We start from the raw sequence: 21,219 nt of genomic DNA, 5'->3' as shown, positions 1-21,219 counted from the left end.
TCTTCTGGCTCTCCGGTCACTCAGAGAAATGCAAAAGAGATTTAAATCCAACTCTTCCAGAGGAGGTTGATCTGAAAATCCCATTCTGTCAATAATGGTCCTCATGTAGACTTCTTTCCGGCAGCAGCATTTGAGTCCACCTCTGTCGGGTTGGCTGGTTACCCAATGCTAAGTGCTGCAACCTGTGCTTGCTCAACTGTGAATCCCAAATTTTGAGCATCGGTCCTTCTTCATCTGTAGACATGGTGACTTTAACTGCATTTCCTGAGGTATAGTGTAACATCCTCTGCAAGGTGCCATGAAGGTCTAGTTTTGAGACATTGACGGCCCAAACTTAGGTGCCTACTGCAGGTACACATGATTCCTCACCACACAATAAAATCTTCATAACACACAGTGAGCCCTTCTCAAAGGGCATGAAAGGCTGAATCTCTTCCAAATCCACTGGACATGACACTCCTTGTCACTGGCTCAGTATCTCACCTCGCTGAGCAATTCATAGATTTCTAGAAGGCCAATCCAGCACACTTTTAACTCCTCTAATGCTTCCTCAGTGATGGGTGAGAGTAGGAGATTATTAGCTTGAAGACTCCTTCAAGAAATCTGCATTTATCTTTTAATACAATGTCAACAAAAGGTGTGTATTTTGTAAGAGCCACACTATTGGAATAGTCTACTTCTAGACCTAATATTCATTTGAAATCCTCAGGGCTTTACTCCAAAACATTAGTTGCTCTTTTATTTAGAGAGTAGTCTGGATTAGTACTGAGGCTGTTGGGCGCATCTTGGTGACTAGACCTGCATCGTGCGCCGTATACATTTGTATACCATATGAGTTAAATCAGTTCCTTTTCTAGCTGCAGAAATAGCAGGAAGCTTTAGGAGGCAAAAAGGTTGTCCAATTAGGCTTGGAAACCAACATCAGTCAGGTTGGTGTAGGGCCCAGAACTGTTGGAAGGATGTAAAGTCGAACTTGCGATGAGGATCGAAGTAGCCTAGATCCTGAATGGCTAAGATGATATCTTAGAATGTAGCACATGGGAACCTTTAGATCAGAATTGGGACATTATTGCCATTATAGCAATTATAACAAAGTTGCCCGGGAAGTCCATTCAGTTTTAATGAGCAAGCCTCTATGTTACTAGGGTGTTGGGTCTCAGAGCCAGTTCTACGAAACAGGCTCTGAATAGTGCCATCTTCAGCGCCAAAGGACAAGGGATTATGGTACGTCTCAGCACCCGATTGTTAGAAAGCAGAGCTGCTGGGATGTCACCTAATAACATAGCCTGAAGTACACACTGCTCTTATACATGTTATCCCTCTAAGGCATAGCAAACAAACACACACACACACACAAATCCACACACCAAGAAGTGAACAGCAGTAGCATCAAGTAAAGGAGAAAAAAGATATGAATGGAGGGATGACCAAAGAGAATGTGGGAGGATTAGGTATTGGCAAGGTGGCAAGGATCTCTGCTTGATATGACCATGTGAAAGGTTTCGCACTAAAGCATGAGCAACCTCTAGGATAATGCCTACGCCTAGTCTTGCAGTAAAAGGTACATTGTGACCCAAGTGAAGCCCGGTGGCTATGGACTAACTATGGACCTCTAAACCGAATATGATCCTAGTATGCTACTGAAGGTTGGCGTGTCTCAAACCAAGGGATATAGTAAGAACCACAACCATGATTCTGCTCCCCTCATTTGAATAGTCATGCTCTCTACTACTTTATCTTGAGCTATGATTCAAGATTCAAGATTCAATAAGCTTTATTCGATAATCACAAGGATATCATAAAAGCACATATTACAATAATCGAATTACAATTTTAAAAAACACGTATAGATCTATAAGGTGCCAGTAAATCATGGCTTCACAAGGAACCGAGGAATTAACATTTACAATAAAAAAGATATTAAGAAGACTATATAGTCAATAAATAATTATAAAAAATTCATGAGCTATGTCTGAAGAAAACGCCAGGAGCTGCTTCAACCTCAGGTGGCTGAACAATTGACTAAACAATATGTGCATGTGTATCTTGGGGGTATCCTACCATGGTCAAGGGTATAAGTTTCTCTTTTTACTTCCAGCTTGGAAAATGCCCTTGTCAAAGTACCCCAGGCTGGTGGAGCCTCCTTGGAAGGAGTGGGACGAGAAAGCCCAGAAGACTGGCCTAAGGCACACAGTCTATGAAGTAAATGGCGATCAATATACGGGCGAGTGGTTGGACAATCTGAAACATGGTAAGACCTTTTCTTCACAACCTATTGAGTGTTTTCATTAGGTATAGCTTAGCTTCTCTGTGTGGATGTCTTTACTGCTGATCAGCCATACTGCATCCAGCCGTCAATGGTAAACAAGAGGTGGCTCTTGTCACCAAACTTTAATATAAGACAGACTTGGAGAAGATCTTAGTGTCTCAGTGCTCTTCTGTCACTGCCTCTTCCACCGAAATGTATTAGAATTGGCAAAAACCAATCAGTCTTTGATTTGTGCAGTGAAGGGTGTTTGAGTGCTAAGCTTGGCAGTAGCATGCTCTTCCAAATGCAGTTTAGTGTTGCGGCACACCATTATGGGATGCTCTGCAAGAGGGGCATACACGACTCTTGCAGGTAACACTTGGGATGAGTGAAAACACAGTCTTTTCCTCCAGCACTATCTAATTTGTTCCAACTTAACAGTGGGGCTGATTCACAAAAGCATTTATGATTACTGTAAGTAGTACAACAGGAGTACACTTTTACTCGCCTTAGTGAAGCGGCCCTGAAACATCCAACTCCCTAATATGAAAGTGCAAAGAGGGTACCAATTATAGATTACTATTCACTAAACACTATCATTTAAGTCACTTTAGATGTATATTGGTACCAGTTCACAAAGGCATGTAAGAGTGCGTAAAAGAATACTACAGGAATATTACTTTACATATTCCAAAATGATTTGTGAGTAGTCCCTACAGTCTTTATAGCTCAGATTCAGTCAGTATGAAGGCAGTTCTGTGAGATTAACACTCCTGATGACATCTTCTGTGACATGTAGGTCCTAGCATAGTCAACTCAACCTCTCTTATTTCAGTAAGTAGTAAATTTAGTAGCATTAAACTGAGTAACAGCAATAGCTGATTTTTGCAGTGCTTGGAGTAAACAACAAGTTAGTTTCATATATTATTACAGAAGGTGTGTTTCTGGCCAAGGATTTAGAGGTTTTCCTGGATCAAGACCTTCCCCCACAAGTGTTGATGTTGAGCTGCCGTCTCCATCTGGTTGCAGTGGTCACGGGCAGTTGTAGCCATTGGTCAGGTAATTACACCAACTGGATCTTTTCACAAGGCATTCGGTGAGGGTGTGGGCCCATGTGGAGAAAAGTACATACCAGCCATGCATGGCTTTGGTGAATAGGTTTCAGGACCTCTCATTTTGAGTGGCAGGGACCCTTTGGTTCAAAACAGAAGAAAACCTTGGGTTAGAGATAATAAATCAATCAAAATGGTAATTTTATTTATTGGAGCACCTGATAATTCACATGAGCAAAGCATCCCAGGAGCAAAGTAACCAAGGATCACACACCTCCTGGGTTCATAAAGAGAGCCTCTCAACTGAGAACACTCAGACATCAGAGTATCCAAAACTAGCAGCATCCCAGGGATACTGTACACCAGGCCTGAAGCCCCCTATGATCAGAGCACCTTAGGGTTGAAGTAACCATGGTTTTCAGCACCTCAGATTTAAAACAGCACAGCATCTATGCACTCCAGAATCAGGGTCTAAATTGATTAAGTACTCCAGGATCGGAGATAAAAATATCAAATAAGTCCACTCTCGACGTCTCAAAGAATGACAGGTTCGGAGGACTCCACATCTCCACAGGCTCAGGACATCCCAGACGCGAAGCATCCCAACATCAAAGGACCCCAGGATCAAAACTTCTGAAGCTAGCACGGGGGGGGGGGGGGGGGGGGGGGTTATGGGTGTGCGGGAAAGCCAACACCCAAAATAGCCACAATATTTTGAAGCTTTGAAGCTCCGAGTCTCTGAGGTCTAATTCCCCCACATAATCAGTACAATGATCCTTCCAGTCTGTTTGGATGCCGGCACCGAATAACTGGTGCCCTGCGGAGTCCCCCGGTCCCTTGCTGCCGTAGATCTGATCATCCATCCCGTTGTTACGACATAGCAGCTCCGGACCATGGCCGCGAGGACGCGCTGGCTGTGAAGGAGTCCCGAGCCGATTAACGCAGAGGCCGCTGCTTCAGCTGGGCCTTGAGTGCGGGGCGGTGCTCAGCCTTCGGTGCAGCTGTACCTTGGCGCAGAGGGAGTTTCCACGATGTGAACGGTGACCCGTTGCTGTCTGGTGGCTGTGCTGGTTGCTGGGTGTGACGCCGCGCCGGGTGGGTTATGGTGTGAGCATGTACATCGGTGAAGAGGACGCCATTACTTGGGCCATTAATTTAGTCCCTAGGGAGAAGACGCAGGGGCCCTTTCCACACCCCCTCAGGCATGCATATCAACACCGCTGGGTAAGGAATTGAACTTGGACCGCTTTCCCTGAGTGGGGCTGCCATCGCGACGCAGTAAGGTGCCTGTCCCCCATCATTGCTACGGAGTGTATGGGCATTTGTCTGAACAGGGGCATATCTGCAGATCAAGCCCTTGATTTACTGTGCCATTTGATATAGTGGGGTGTGGTTGACCTGACATCTCTTTGCGCCCAAAGCACGCAGGCATGGTGTAGGCATGGTGTAAGCCCGGATTTAATTATTGACTGCATTCCTTCGCCACAGATTCCACGGCCGGGCCCAATGTGAGTTGGGAGTTTGCAGTGGTGCTGCTTGGGTCTGGATTACTGTGGATGTGGACCCCCAAGTTTCTACACTTCACGGCCATTGCACTGGATTAGTCTTAATAACTGTGTTTCGAGCACCATGGCCATTAATGAGGGATCTAGACAATCCAACGTACTTAAATAATCAAAATTCGCCCATTCCAAGGCTGACACACCGGAACAACATACCAAATGAGATGGAGGAGAAACAGCCGGCGCTTACTTTAGGTCTAGAGCTCACAAATTTCAAGTCACCTCAAACTGAAAGCCCCCAGGTTCAGAGCATCCCTGGATGAGAGCCACCCAGGCGAAGGGTGCCCTAAGAGAAAATTTCAAAGCACCAAGGACTCAGAGCAGCTTGGGCTCAGTGAACCCTGAACTCAGAGAATCTTGGCATCAGGGCACCCTGGTACCATAGATCAGAGCACCCAATGGGCCGGGATACCGGCGTGCAGAGTTTAGGACTTAACAGAATGGAGTAACTTCAGGATTGGTCCACCCCCATAAGGATACTCCAGGAACAGAGTACAGAGCATATCACTCAAAGATCACAGTATCCGGGGATCACAGCATCCCAAGATCAGAGCACCCCCGGATTAGACATCAAATCACTTCATGGTTAGGGCATCCCAGTATCAGCGCATGGCAGGCGTTTAGGAATTTGTGGCCAGAGCAGCAAAGCATCACAACACACCAAGGTCAGAGATCAGGGCACGCAAGGATCAGAGGTCCCAACATACCAAGATCAGAGGTCTCAGCATCCTCCTTCGGGATCAGAGCACCATACTCTAAGAGCACTCTTGGTTCAGTGCAAACCATTCTCATAGTGTCTCATGATCAAAGCACTTTACTGGTGAGATGTACCAGAGTGCCCTCAGATGAGATCAGTCTGAATCACAGCCTCTCAGGATTGGGGGACATATTGCCACAGGATGCGCACTCCAACCACCACAGGATCAGAGCTTGGACCAATACAGGATCAAAGCTCGGACCACCACAGGATCAAAGCTCGGACCACCACAGGATCAAAACTCAGACCACCACAGGATCAGAGCTCGGCCACCACAGGATCAAAGCTCAGACCACCCCAGGATCAGCGCTCAGACCACCATGGGATCGGAGAACAGACCACCACAGGATCAGAGGTAAGACCAATACAGGATCAGAGCAATCCAGGATCAAAATATCTCTGGTTCAAATCACCCCGAGCACAGAACTGTAAGTAAACTGCACACCTGAGACTCAGAGTTGAGACCACAACAAGATCAGAGCAGAAAAGGAGAAGAGCACTGAATGCCCAGGGCACTCCGTATCAGGGCAAGCTCACAATATACCAGGATTTGAGCATTAAAATGTAATGTATGTGGACCTCCTTAGGAATTCCGTGTCATAATAAACTAAACTGAAATACTCTCTCTGCAGTAACATTTCAGAAAACCCCAGGATAAGAGATACCAGGAAGTTGAGAGTACCCTACTGCTCAGTGCACCTCAGAACACACCAGGCGCAGAACTACGAGCACTCGTGCAATCCGGGCACTCCTACGATCCAAGCACTCTACGATCACAGTATCACTGGATCAGAGCAGCCTGCGATCAGAGGTCCTAGTGCTCCAGGATTAGAGCAGCCTAGGTTCAGATCATCCCTAAGTCAGAGCAGACCTGAATAAGCATCCCCCAGAATCACAGCACCCCAAGATGAAAGCTCAGTGCATCTCTGGATCATAGTACAGCAAGCTCAAAGCACTCCAGACACAGAGTCCCTTGCTGGAGGCAGCATCAACTCAAAGCAGAACAGTGCTGTGGCCCCAGGATCAGAGAAAAGTCCCAGGCATAGTGTAAGCACTCTTGCACCAGATGGAGCACCCCTGGATCATAGCATACCAGTACTACATCAAGCACCAGAAACCGATCACCGCAGCATCAGAAGAGGCACTTCAGAATCACGGCTCCTGAAAGCAGAGGCTGCTGCTTCAGCCGGGCCTTGAGTGCGGGAAGCGCTCAGCCTCCAGTGCAGCTGTACCTTGGCGCAGAGGGAGTTTCCGCGATGTGAACGGTGTCCCCGTTGCTGTCTGGTGGCTGTGCTGGTTGCTGGGTGTGACGCCGCGCCGGGTGGGTTCTGGTGTGAGCAGGGCCGGCCTAATGCATGTGCAAGCTGTGCACCTGCACAGGGCCGCCAAACCCCAGGGGCCGCCACGCCAATATATATCCTTAGATACATATTTGCGGGGCGGCCCCTGGCAGGGATTTGGCGGCCTCGGGCCCCCTACCTACACTCCCTGCTCAGGTCCTCCGTGAGCCTAGAGCCGGCCCTGGTGTGAGCATGTACATCGGTGAAGAGGACGCCATTAGTCGGGCAATTAATTTAGTCCCTAGGGAGTAGATGCAGAGGATCCAGGAGACAGAGCACCATGGGGCCGATTCACAGAACTAACTTAAGACAAAATCCTAAACGTACTACTTTTGGTATTCACAGAAGTTCGGATTTTGTCTTAAGTTTTTCTTAAGACAAACTTAAGACAGACTTAAAACAGACTTAGGACAAACTTAAGACAGACTTAAGACAGACTTAAGTTAGGATTTTGTCTTAAGTTTGTCTTAAGTCTGTCTTAAGTATGTCTTAAGTCTGTCTTAAGTTTGCCTTAAGTCTGTCTTAAGTTTGCCTTAAGTCTGTCTTAAGTTTGTCTTAAGACAAACTTAAGACAAAATCCTAACTTCTGTGAATACCCAAAGTAGTAAATTTAGGATTTTGTCTTAAGTTAGTTCTGTGAATCGGCCCCCATATAATCAGAAGCGGGATCAGGGCTGTGGGTCGTTTGATTGGAAAGACAGAGCCGGGCTTCAGGTTGTGCATGACCTGTTGCTCGTAGTCCTGTGGTTGGGTCTACTTCAGTCTCTGTCTTGTGTTGTGTACAGTACTGAAGGTTACAAACTTAACAACATTACCTGGGCAAAAAAGGTAGGATTTTTAAAGATTTAAAATCACTATGTTGCATGATGATAACATCTCTAAAAATTGTATCACACAGCTTTTGGTCGAAAGATGACATCACAGTAAATCACATTACATGCTGTGGGATCTGTGTCAGAGAACAGGCCCATGTGACTTCTGAACAAGATAGCATCAAGATCTTTGGGAACTGTGGCCAGTTTTAACCTTACTGACATCTCTTTATCAAGAAACGTCCGCGTGCGATGCAGCAGTGCTTAATTTGTGCAGGTGGTTGCAGGTGGAGTGGTCGGACCTCATATTTGGAATCCAGGAATTATTTTTCCTCATCCGACTTTGACCCAGAACAAGAAAGAGAAAGGTGGAAAAGTGAGACACAAGAGGGAAGAAAAAGATTAAAAAGAACAGCAGCAAAGGGAGAAAGCAAGGGTGAAAAAGAACCTACAAGAGTGAAATGGAGAGACAGGAGGCGCAGGGTGGTGGTGGTAGGCATGAGGTGAAATTAAGACTATGCTGCTGTGATATTCATCCACTCTGGCAATTGACGCACTGGCAGAGAAAGGGTTAGGGTCTGATTTAGAGTTTGGTAGGCATGGTGGTCTGCCACAAATATGTTGGAGTATCCTGTCTGGCCAAACTGATGGTAAGGCCGATCTGGTGAGTCAGGAGCACCGTCATGTTTCTGACATCAGCGCTACCTCTGCCACCACCCTTGTTAGGTGGGACCATTGGTGTAGGTATATCAGACCACCTGCCCTATTTAGAGTGGACAGTAGAATATACATTTTTTATTGTCTTTCAGAAACAAACTCCCACTGTGGGAATTTGTTTTTTGTAAAACAAAAAAAAGTTGCCAAGCAACCGCCTGACACATGGCGCCCTGCTCACCAAACTTACAACGTCTTCGGAGGATCTGCCAACACTTTGGCCCCTCTGAAGGCGCAGAGTTCTCCTCAGGGCTGGTGGAGATCTCTAAATATGATGGGCTGTAGTCTGGCCAGGTGCTGTTCCCCATCACCCTAGTGGACAGCGGAACGTCCACAATACTCTGAATGAGCCCCTAGTCCCCTTTCTCTTATTATTTTTATAAATGAAGTGCTGCAGTGCAGTATGTCAGCCAGTAATTCGATCAGCAGCTGCTAGACCCTCATGTCAGACTAGTGCGCTGCTTTTAGTGACTTGTTGGTAATTCCATTCCTATTCATGGGGCTGGGTTACATCTCTCAAGAGGTTAACCTGCAGGAAATCAGGAGGCATTGCCGAAAAAGACGTAGCCTAGACTCTAAATCAGTAGGGTTGTTAGGTGTGTGGTTGCAGGGCCGGCTTTAGGGTGGTGCGACTGGTGCCACCGCACCGAACGCTGACTTCAGGTGGGGGCGCCTCATTGCAATGTTAAGGTTTTAAGAGCACGTGCTGGCGTATTCCTTGCCTCCAGTAATTTTCAGGCTAAAATAAAAATGTCAAGATAACTCCTGTGATTAATGTCTTCCTGCAGAGAAATCAGAGTTTTGTCTAGTTGAGGTTTTGACTGATCATAAAGTAGCACAGAAGATTAATATGCCTGTTGCACAGAACATGTACCATGCAGATCACAAAGTGCATATAATGTAAACAGGTCAGTGCGTTACTGCTTTTGTCAGAGAGATCCTTTTGGTACTTGCAGTTTATAAGTTAAAATCCTAACATAGAACAGCGAGCTATTAACTATCATCAAAGAGCTGCAGTCTTTCATTATCCTAATGTTGCAAAAAGGGTTCATTTGGGTAGAAATCAATTCTTATCATTAACGAGACCCTCAAATCATGGTGGTACGTTTTAAATTATGAGTTTGTGCTTCTCCAGACCAAGCACTTTTGAACTATAATGCCTACCAGTATGGATGACATATGACTCCTACACTTTGTAGTCCTCAGGCTTATGTAACGTTTCCTATACAGTGATTTACACACCTATGATTGATTGTCTCTATGTAATGTCTGTCTGATGTAAAGTGCTCTGATACCCTACACTGGTATGAGGGGCGCTATAAACCTAATTAAATGTATCTGAGAGAGAGTGGTTATGGAGACTTGAGGGGCACTGTTAAAGGGTTGTAGTGAGTGAATTTATGGGGGGTCTCCAACAAACATTGTCGCACTGCGCGCCACCAGCACTAAAGCCGGCCCTGTGTGGTTGGTGTTAGTGGTGTCTCTCCTTCGTCCGGAAGTATTAAACTTTTAATTGCTTGAACTTCACTGATCAGCTCCTCATGTATCCACGATTCTTTGAGGATTTATCAGTGGGATTAAGGAGAAATCTTTCATTTTTGCTCGTGGGTGTCGAACTGATATCCAGCACTTCTGATCTGCTTCAAGGCAAGGATTATTTTTATAGAAAAAACTTTCATTTTTATTCTGTTTTAAATCTGCCTTAGAAATGCAGCTGACTGCAATAGCTATTGTTACTAATTCTTTAAAGTATACATATAGTGAGTGGGCTTTGATTTAACCCAGAGTACCACGTTATTGGCTGTTCTGTGCTTAGTTCCGCCCCCTGTGAAATGCTTGCATTGCAATGCACAAGGGACTTTTTGACATCTGAAAAGTTCACTGAATCATGACATGTTAAATTCTTTTTGTTATAAATGCCTTACACAGAGTAAGCAAACTGTTTCTTTTTTTTTGCACTGCAGTTTCCTTTAAAAAAAAAAATATATATATATATATCTTAGGACTCCAAATGAAAGCCACACATAATGCCTTTGACAGTATTTGTTATCTTTTAAAACCTGCCAGACCACCTGGTTAGAAACGTCTCACTTTATTGTTGGAAAAGTGCAGCAATTTTTTCTAAAGGCGAGATACGATATTATTCAAATTTTTTTTTTTTTTTTAAATTTGTTTTTATTGCAGAATTATAGACAATCTTCAATGTCAAACGACCAGTCATCCTCTTACAACGCGAGGCACCACATCGTAACAACATAGTACACGGCCATTTAGCCCACATCCCGGAGGCCGGGCGGCGTACCAACAATCACTTTCAGTCTGTTCCACATAGCGGCCAAAAGGACATCCGGTCAACAGCACGATCATGTATCTGCTTTTTATTACCTAACAAACTCCCCCCCCAACGCCGATACTTCCCACATTTTCTGTTATGCTATGTCCGGGCTCCCAGTATCCACCCCGGCAGGTCTACCTTAGTTCTCTACTAGAGCATCTGTCCGATCGCATCTAATACCATTCTTTCCTCTTCAAACCCTACGTGTCTCCTTACCACCGTTGATACGATATTATTCAAAAGCACGACCCAGCACATTAGGGCGCACTTTCACACCTATCTATTTGGAAAGGGGCCTGATTTCTAACACAACTTTCTTCGCAGATCTAGTATGTAACTCAGTGGTTCCCAAACTTTTTTGACCAGTGGCTCCCTTGACCTAATCGGCAGTTGGCTGTGGCTCCCCACCATTTTTTTACCGGTGGGTGGGTGGTATGTACCTCCTGTTATCTTCCTTAAAGTAATTGGGACGCATTCTTTCACTCATCCAACCATCCGTTCACTCATCCAGCCACCCTTTCACTTCACTCATCTATCCATCCTTTTGTCCATCTACCCCCTTTCACTAACTCATCAATCCTTACATCCACCCTTTAACTCATCCATCCATTCACCATTTCACTTATCAATTCATCCATCTACCCATTCACTTGCCCATCATCTACCCTTTCATTCATCCATCCATCCATCCTTTCACTCACCCATCAGCTGCCCTTTCACTCATCCATCCTTTCACACACCCATCCACACTTTTACCCATCCATCTACCTTTCCACCCATACATCCATCTATTTACCTTTCCTCTCATCCATACTTCCACTCATCCATCCATCCTTTCTTTCATTATCTATCCATTCCCCCTTTCATTCATGCAATCATCCTTTCAGTAATCCATTCAGCCATTCAGACATTCCTTCACTTATTTACTCACCCACCTTTCCACATTAAGAGCTGAGCCTTTTTCTGCAGAGTTGCAGGCAGAAGAGGCCTATCAAGAACGAACTACAGCAAGGGGTGCGGTGGGGAGAGTTCACTATGCCCCTGCACATAGGCAGACTGAAATCGTAGAAGTCATGCATGATGCACAGAGCCAGGATGTGAGGTTACTGTAACATGGTGTTGTTTCCAGGGCTTTAAGCGTTGTAAAAAAGCTGGGGGGGTCTCTTCAAAGGGGGTGTTGGATGTAATTAAGAGCGCAGTTTAAAACACCTAGGCTAAAAATCTGCGCTTAGCATAGTGTTCCGCGCGACTGGTATTATGTTGTTTATGTCATTGCATCCAGATATATAATACAGCAAGTATCATTGCACCAACAATAAGCCAGGACTATTGGCTTTGTCAATGGTTGCTAGTTCCTTAAAATAAAAAAGCAGCAACCATGGCTTTGTTGAATATAATATTGAAAATACTTCAGTTAAAAAATGAGGAGACAGTGAAAGAACGACAACCTGTTCTTTTAAAACTTATTTCACAGGCTTCTTTAAATGAAGTGTTCTCTAACATTGCAGCATGGGCGTTTTACTTTTTATCTAACAGAAGGCCCTTCTGTACACTGAGGCAGGAGGCCGCCACCACATGCTTGAACACCCTGACTGCCCCATTGTCATTCAGTAAGTGGCAATCGGCCCCATACAGAATTTCAATAGGCGGGAGGGGCAGCTCTTGTGCTCCTGGAGGAGTGCGAGGGGGCTCCAGCAGCGGGGGTGAGGCGCTGCTCCCTGTGATGGCCAAAATTACAGATAAAAGGCGTAGGGACGGTCCGTGGAATTTACGGACGGTTGGTCACCCTAGTGTGCGCGGCGCCCCTGGCACCTCATTATGGCGCACTGGGGTGCCGCAGCGCACAGTTTGGGAACCACAGATGTAACTTGATGAGGAAACGTATTTCGGGAAGGAAAGGGTCCACAACACGCTCTTCGGTTGTCTCAATTCAGACAAATTCACCATTCAGGCAAAAGTTCTTCCTCCTTGAGAGAGCAGAAATAAAAAAAAAGCTTTCTGTACTGAGCATCGTGTTACCAATGGCTCAAACGCGGCGATGCTATTTATAACCAGCAGGATAAATGACACAAGGAGAAATAAAATACGTTCTATTGTAGGCGTAATGTCTCTCCCCAGATCCCTTCACAGCCGAGCGGCTTGCAAGAGCATTATATTGTCATTTGCATTATTATACTGCCACATACCGATTTATCTTCTTTAAGCTTTAAGTGGGATGAAAAATCTGGGGGTGTCTCTCAAAGGAGCGTAGCCGACGTAATTAAGGGCGTGGCTTAAGAACACGTAAACTAAAAATCAGTGCTTAGCATAGTGTGCCGCCTGACTGGTATTTTGCTGCTTCTGTCATTGCATCCAGATATATAGTGCAGCATGTAACATTACACCTACAACAAGGAATGACTATTGGCTTTGTCAGTGGTTGTTAGTTACATAAAATAAATACGCAACAACCATGGCTTCGTTGTATATAATATTGAAAATGCTTCAGTTTTTAAATGTTGAGACCTGGGCACAAGTCCTAAAAAAATAAGTGGGGGGACTAACCAAGTTAGCCATTATGTAAGTGACATTCATGGTGCATGAAATCACAGCATGACATCATGGCGCGGCTTCACAGGAAGTGACATCAAAACCCATGACCTCACAGAAAGTGACATCAGATCTTAACACCTCACACATATGTTTCACAGGTCTAGCATGAGTACATTTCAGCTCATTACCAAATTTAACAAATTGGATTTTGCGTCGGGGTTGTGCCAAAAACGTGACGCATCCCAGACGCAAAATGTGAGCTTCAACTTCTACATTTATTTTGTAAAAACTCTTCCACAAAGAAATTGGTAACAAGGAGAAACGTGGCAGTAAATCTGTTCTGCTTAATTGGTTGCAAAGTCCACATTTCTAAATAGCTAAAGGCTATAAAACCATACAATAATGGTATTTAAAATGCTATTTGTGTGGCTACTAGGACAGACCAGCACATTTGAGTGACCCCTGACCCTCGGGTAGGTCACTTCCCCACCGCTGCAGCTCCGTCATCTTGCCGCCTGCTCCTCCCTCCAGATCGGCGCTCTCCTACCCTGCACAAGCGCCGCCTGGACTGCCTGCGCCTTGATTGTGTGCCCCGTGTGCCTGCCCGCCCCCTTCTCTTTTTTTCTGTACCCCGAGTGAGTGAGTGAGTGAGTTCTTCCTGGTTCGTCCGCCGGGCTCCTCAGCCCCGTTTTTCCCACCGCTGCCTCTCGTGCGGCCCCGCCCCCCACATCCATTGGCTTCTTCCCTCCCGCCTCCCAGCTGACCCCTCCTCCCCTCCTTCCCTCTTAAGGAGTCCGCTGCGCGGCGGAGACAGTGACCCCTGACCCTCGGGTAGGTCACTTCCCCACCGCTGCAGCGCCGCCTGCCAGTCATCTTGCCGCCTACTCTTCCCTCCAGATCGGCGCTCTCCTACCCTGCACGAGCGCCGCCTGGACTGCCTGCGCCTTGATTGTGTGCCCCGTGTGCCTGCCCGCCCCCTTCTCTTTTTTTCTGTACCCCCGAGTGAGTGAGTGAGTTCTTCCTGGTTCTTCCGCCGGGCTCCTCAGCCCCGTTTTTCCCGCTGCCGCCTCCCGTGCGGCCCCGCCCCCGCACACCCATTGGCTTCTTCCCTCCCGCCTCCCAGCTGACCCCTCCTCCCCTCCTTCCCTCTTGTGTCGCCCCCAGAGCGACCGCGTAGCGGACGCGCCCAGCGGGTGCGCCGATTGTGCGCCGAAGACACGCCAAAGGCAAGCCCGTCTGCGCCCGTCCGCGCCTGAACCGCGCACAGCGCCAGGACCCCTGGCCCCCGTCAACACCAGACCACACGACGGACCTACGACGCCGCCACCCTCAACGCATTCAACACCGGCCGAACCCCCGCCTGCTACCGAGCCACCCCGAAACGCACCCACGGACCCTTCACCTGCCAAACCTGCAAATTCACCTGCCTCCGGACCTGCACCGCACCCGCCAAGCCGAGCACCAGCAGCAACCACCTCAAGTGCATCCTGCTCAACACCTGCTCCGTCCACAGACACGCCGTCGAACTCTGGAACCTGCTCGACACAATATCACCAGACGTCGCCTTCCTCACAGAAACCTGGATGAACGCCTCCTCAGCGCCCGACATCGCCATCGCCATCCCGGACGGATACAAGATCACCCGGAGGGATCGCGTCAACCAGACCGGAGGAGGCATCGCCATCGTACACAAGAACACCATCCGCATCACGACCAGCTCCGACGACACCCTCACCACCGCCGAACACCTCCACTTCCAGATACACACCGACTCCAAGACCACCCTCAGAGGCACCCTCATCTACAGACCCCCGGAACCACGCACACAATTCAGCGAAGACATCACAGACTTCATCAGCCCGCACGCCCTTACCTCCCCAGACTACATCCTCCTAGGGGACCTCAACTTCCACCTGGAGAACAACAAGGACAGCAACACCACCACCCTGCTGGACAACCTCGCCAACCTCGGACTCAAGCAACTGGTGAACACCCCCACCCAATACGCCGGCCACACGCTTGACCCCGTCTTCTCCTCCAGCAAGCACATCTCCTTCGGCCACTCCACCGGACTCCACTGGACTGACCACAGCTGCGTCCACTTCAGCTTCAGAAGAACCACAACCCACCACCACCCGCAACAGGTTCCTCGCAGGACCTGGAACAAGATCACCGCCGACCAGCTCACCACCTGCCTCAGCCAGAACCCTCCCGCCAGCACAACGGACCCCAACAAAGCAGCCAGCAACCTCACACAGTGAATCACCAACTGCGCAGACGACCTCGCACCACTGAAGACCCCGCCCAGCAGACACGGCAGCAAGAAAGCCTCTTGGTTCACCGACGAACTTAAGAACTCCAAGAAGAACTGCCGCACCCTCGAGAAAGCCTGGCGCAACGACCAGACAACAGACATCATGACTGCACTCAAGCACGCCACCTGCAAACACCACCAGCTGATCCACACCACCAAAAAGACGGCATTCAAAGAACGACTGGACAACAACGCCCACAACAGCAAGGAACTCTTCAGCATCGTCAAAGAGCTCTCCACCCCCAGCGCCGGAAACAACGACATCACTCCCTCGCAAGACCTCTGCGACTCACTCGTCTCATTCTTCCACCGCAAGATCGCCAAAATACACAACAGCTTCGGCGCATCAAACACGCACCCAACCACCGAACCAACGCCCCCCACCATCACCCTCTGGCCTGGACCGCGGTCAGCACCGAAGACACCACCCGCACGATGAACACCATCCACTCCGGATCCCCAACCGACCCCTGCCCCCACCTCGTCTTCAACAAGGTCGACTCAATCATCGCACCCCAACTCCGGGACATCATCAACGCCTCCTTCAACACCGCCACCTTCCCGGAGAGCTGGAAGCACGCCGAGCTCAGCGCCCTCCTAAAGAAACCATGAGCGGACCCCACCGACCTCAAGAACTTCCGCCCCATCTCGCTCCTCCCTTTTCTTGCCAAAGTCATCGAGAAGACCGTCAACAGACAGCTTGCCGCCTTCCTCGAGACGAACGGATCCCTCGACCACTCGCAGTCCGGCTTCCGAGCCAACCACAGCACCGAGACCGCCCTCAGCGCAGCCACTGACGACATCAGATCCCTGCTCGACAACGGGGAGACAGCGGTCCTCATCCTCCTGGACCTCTCCGCAGCGTTCGATACTGTCGGCCACCGCACCCTAGTGCAGCGCCTCAGCAACATCGGAATCCAAGAGAAGGCACTGGAATGGATCATCTCGTTCCTCGCCAGAAGAACCCACAGAGTCCGCCTCCCCCGTTCAGATCCACCGAAGTCATCTGCGGTGTACCACAGGGATCATCGCTCAGCCCCACCCTCTTCAACGTCTACATGAGCCCCCTCGCAGCCATCGCACGCCAACACAACCTCAACATCATCGCCTACGCCGACGACACCCAGTTGATCCTCTCCCTCACCAACGACCCCGCCGCCGCCAGAACCAGCCTACACGAAGGGATGAAAGACGTCGCCGAGTGGATGAAGAACAGCCGCCTGAAACTGAACTCAGACAAGACAGAAGTCCTCATCCTGGGGTCATCGCCCTCCGACTGGGACGACTCCTGGTGGCCCCCTGCCCTGGGCACCACCCCCAAGCCAACGGACCACGCAAGTAACCTGGGCTTCATCCTGGACTCCTCCCTCTCGATGACCAGACAAGTCAACGCCGTCTCATCATCGTGCTTCACCACCCTGCGCATGCTCCGTAAGATCTTCCGATGGATCTCCACCGAAACCAGGAAGACGGTCACCCAGGCATTCGTCACCAGCCGACTGGACTACGGAAATACCCTCTATGCCGGAACCACAGCCAAACTTCAGAAAAGACTCCAACGCATCCAGAACGCCTCCGCACGACTCGTCCTGGACATCCCCCGACACAGCCACATCTACGGCCACCTGAGAGACCTGCACTGGCTCCCCATCAGCAAGAGGATCACGTTCAGACTCCTCACCCACGCACACAAGGCCCTCCACGACCTGGGCCCCAAGTACCTCAACGACCGCCTGACCTTCTACACGCCCACCCGCCAGCTACGATCGACCAGCCTCGCCCTCGCCACCGTTCCACGCATCCGCAGAGCCACCGCCGGAGGAAGATCCTTCTACCTGGCAGCCAAGACATGGAACTCCCTCCCCATCCACCTCCGGCTAACCCAGGACCATCTCTCCTTCAGGAAGCAACTCAAGACCTGGCTTTTCGAGCAATAACGGACCCCTCTCCCCCAGCGCCTTGAGACCCTTCCGGGTGAGTAGAGAGCTATACAAATGTCTTGATTGATTGATTGATTGATTTGACATTCTTATAGTGCATGCATAGCCCTTATATTTAGGGATTGAAGAAAGTAAAAGCACTCCTCTCTTAAGTATTTGTGAAGAGATAACAAGCTGCGAGCCTTTGTTTACACTCCTTTGCATCTAGGTGTGACTGCTGCTCAGATAGCTCCCAGCCGGGAGAGTAGTACAAAAGGAGGCCTGATGGCCCTTAAATTCGGCTTTTGTTATGGGCCCAGCTGGAATCTGAAATCCGAAAGCCCATTCACTTATTTATTTTATTTATTTAATGCATTTTTATATAGCTCAGACTTTACCCAAAGGTGTCAGAGCACTTTACAATAGAACCAAGTATGTTACATAAAGAGATTTACATACTTACACCTTACAAATACATTCGGGATAGTAAAACAAGTAAAATAACATAAGAGGTGGCAAACACAAAAAAACTAAGTACAGGTATAGAATACATATTTACAACGTTGGGATCAGGTGAATGCCCAACCAGCCTTGAGGGACATGAAAAGGGATAGATTCATTCTGGAAGTGCCTGCACGTTGCTGCTTTGAAAGACCGTAGACAATTTGCAGGCACAGCTAAATGTGTCATGGTGCCTGGAAATTACACTAGGACAAGTACATCATATTTCAATAGGGCCCAGCTTCTTGCAGGGTGGACGGCGTCCACCCAGTGAAAATAGTAGGTGGCTGCCATGGACTGGCGTGTACCTCCGACTTGTGCCTTGGTTGAGACTGTGAAAGAGCTTTACCGAGTCTCTTTGACGTTACCTCAAAGGCATGTGAAGGGTGACACTGCTGCAGAGGTAAGATTTTATTTTACCCTGAGGGTGAGGGCAAAAATGGAGAGGCCGATAGGGACCTGTCTCAGCACCTGTTTTTTTTTTTTAAGAACTGCCGGTGCTGAGTACCGGAAGGACCCGCTCCACTTAAAGCCCTGATCGTATAGAAGAGAAGTAGACAAGCGAAGAAGAGCGGAAGGGGAGCCTTGCACGGCATTGCCGCCATTTTAGTTCCCAAAATAAGCTTCGGGTAATAGGTTTGTTATGGTTCTGGACTTGTAAATTGTCATGGGAGAGTAGGGTGAACTCTGAGTAGGTCATGTAGGTCAGAACAAGCCTTGTCAGTTTCATCAGCTGAAGGAGCTTCCAACTGAGTTCAAAGTTCCTCATCACCTTTTGTGTGGTGCTGTGGTGTGGGGAAACAGGTCGTCGTCCTGCTCTCTGGGACACCAAACTTGAAATGCCTCTGGAGACTGGTGCTGCCTAGAGTCAGCCTACCTACAGTAAGCTAGGAGAACCAGGAGTACACATTCTACAAAACATCTCTCTCCTTCCCTCCTCAGTGCACGCCAGGCTTTCTTTCTCGTGCTAGCTAGCCTTGTAGCTGCAGCAAAAACACCTCAATCACAACTGGGTATCTTTGGAGTGCCACAGCTTCCGCCTGTGTAGGGTTTGCTGCCGCGGTGGCTCTACTCTCTGTGGTGCTTGCTGTTGTGACGTCGACCTGTCCTGCTCCAGATGTTTGTTGTTCATGGGTGCAGGCGAACAGTGGGTGAGTCGCGCAGGCAGAGGAGTACTGTCCATACTTCTCTATGGCAGGCTTGGTGCTGCTGGGAGTTCATAAAAGAACAAAATGTTGCTGTTCAGGGAGCAGCCATCCATCATTGCTTGACTGTGCTGCCTTGTGTGTGCGACATGGATCTAGTGGCAGCTGAGGTTTTCTGGTCTTGTAATCTGTGTGAAGGAGTGGATGACCACCCGGTTGTAGCATTGCTGTGACCAGTGCTTTAAATGGGCCGGTACTCACCGGTACTGAGTACCGGCACTTTTCCTAGAACGAAGAGAGTACCGGTACTCATGGGACCTGACTTCAACCGAGGCAGCGCTTCCTTCATCCCTCCACTACCTCTGCAGCTACTTTAACAAGCACTGCAGGGAATTAATCACGGGAGCTCTTGTCACCAGGAACCAGTGTGAGCTGCTTTGGAAGTCATCAGAGTGGGGGGGGAGGGTGCTGGGGGGGATCTGCAGAGTGGCTATCAGATCCATTGTTCTTTCACAGTGGGGCTGAGAGAGGGCTGTACAATCAAATGGGTGGCGGTGGGACGCACTGTTCAGGATTTAATATTCCGTGGACAGAACAGATTTAAAAGTGGGTTTATGGCTGTGGGAGTGATGTCCACTGAGTGTTATCTCGCAGCGGCACATTAAGCGCACCTGTACACTGGCTGCTGTTTCAGAATGAGTCACAGGAATGAACGCAGTTCACTTGGAAGAACACACTCTTTGGAAACCCTTCAATTTTACTAACATTTTTTTTTAAAACAAATGTTCATGAAATGCTCGATTTCACTGTTGTACAAATAAAACACACACTCCACAAATAGACAAGCACCGCAGGCAAACACAGTAGTGACGCACAAAACACAGTAACGGATACATGCACACAAACCATAATGCACAGACACGGAGGAGTACATACTGCACAGATGTACATGCACCAAAGATTCATGCCCAAGCACGCACACGCAAACACTTACGAAAACCACACACAGACACGCAGCACACACATTCCATTAGTAGACACACACACACACAACATGCACCCATACAATTAAACACATCACAATTAAACACATCACAAACACATACGAACGCACAAAAGATACTATGGAGCTTCTACTGGTCACCTTACAGTATCTTGCCCCGCCTTTCTTCACAGCATGGGTACAAAAGGGGGTGGTGATGGACGGAGCATCTGAATCAATCAAACACTCACACCCAGTCAAAAGATCTGGGTTTAATCCATCACCGTTCTTTAGCCCACTCTGCCACCCCAGTTCTGACATGGCTATATGCAAATCAGTCTGACCCTGTGCCTCATGGGAACAGTCCAGCCCGAACTGCCAAGCCATGTCTTCCCTGGACCGGAAACAAGCTTCCGAGGACCGGTTTCTGGCATTCTAGCCGTCTTCAGCCCGGCTTGCTTGAATCCAGTGGCAAAGTGAGCAAGGGACTCACGTCTGTGCATACCCTGCCACACTTATGGCGGCCAAAAGCGGTACAAAAGGGGGTGGTGATGGACGGAGCATCTGAATCAATCAAACACTCACACCCAGTCAAAAGATCTGGGTTTAATCCATCACCGTTCTTTAGCCCACTCTGCCACCCCAGTTCACAGCATAACATTTGATGACGCCACATTTCCTTTATGTTTATCTTGATAAATAATTACCACCTATAGTGTGTGCTGTACAAACTGAGCAGAAGACACACATTAGTGGAGAAGTGTGGCTCACTGGTTAGAGGAGGCAGACCCTCATGCAGAGGTCAGACCCGGGACCAGGGTTCAATTCCCGACGTGGCAGGGTCTTGAGCCCAAATGTCCACGGACTTGATAATTCTCACCTCGGTGCCTACTCGAATCATGGGTTCACACTCTGCAGCTCTGGGCAATAGCTTGCTTAATCTCCACTACGGCCCCCCTCCCTGCGGCGGGATGCCTGGTCTTCACCTTGGGGATGCCCAGTAGGG

General features: G+C 48.5%; 1 protein-coding gene across 1 annotated transcript in view; it reads left to right on the top strand.

The window, feature by feature from the left end:
- Positions 1-2,106: 2,106 nt before the first annotated feature.
- MORN3 (MORN repeat containing 3) overlaps positions 2,107-21,219 on the top strand; it is a 146,474-nt gene continuing 127,361 nt past the window's right edge. The window contains exon 1 of the mRNA XM_078666139.1: positions 2,107-2,251. Coding sequence (XP_078522265.1) covers positions 2,107-2,251 — 145 coding nt within the window. The remainder of the gene's footprint in view (positions 2,252-21,219) is intronic.

This window comes from Lissotriton helveticus, chromosome 11 (genome assembly GCF_964261635.1).
Source record: "Lissotriton helveticus chromosome 11, aLisHel1.1, whole genome shotgun sequence".
Classification (NCBI taxonomy): domain Eukaryota; kingdom Metazoa; phylum Chordata; class Amphibia; order Caudata; family Salamandridae; genus Lissotriton; species Lissotriton helveticus.
The sequence above is the reverse complement of the archived record's forward strand: the minus strand, read 5'-3'. Positions and strand labels throughout refer to the sequence as shown.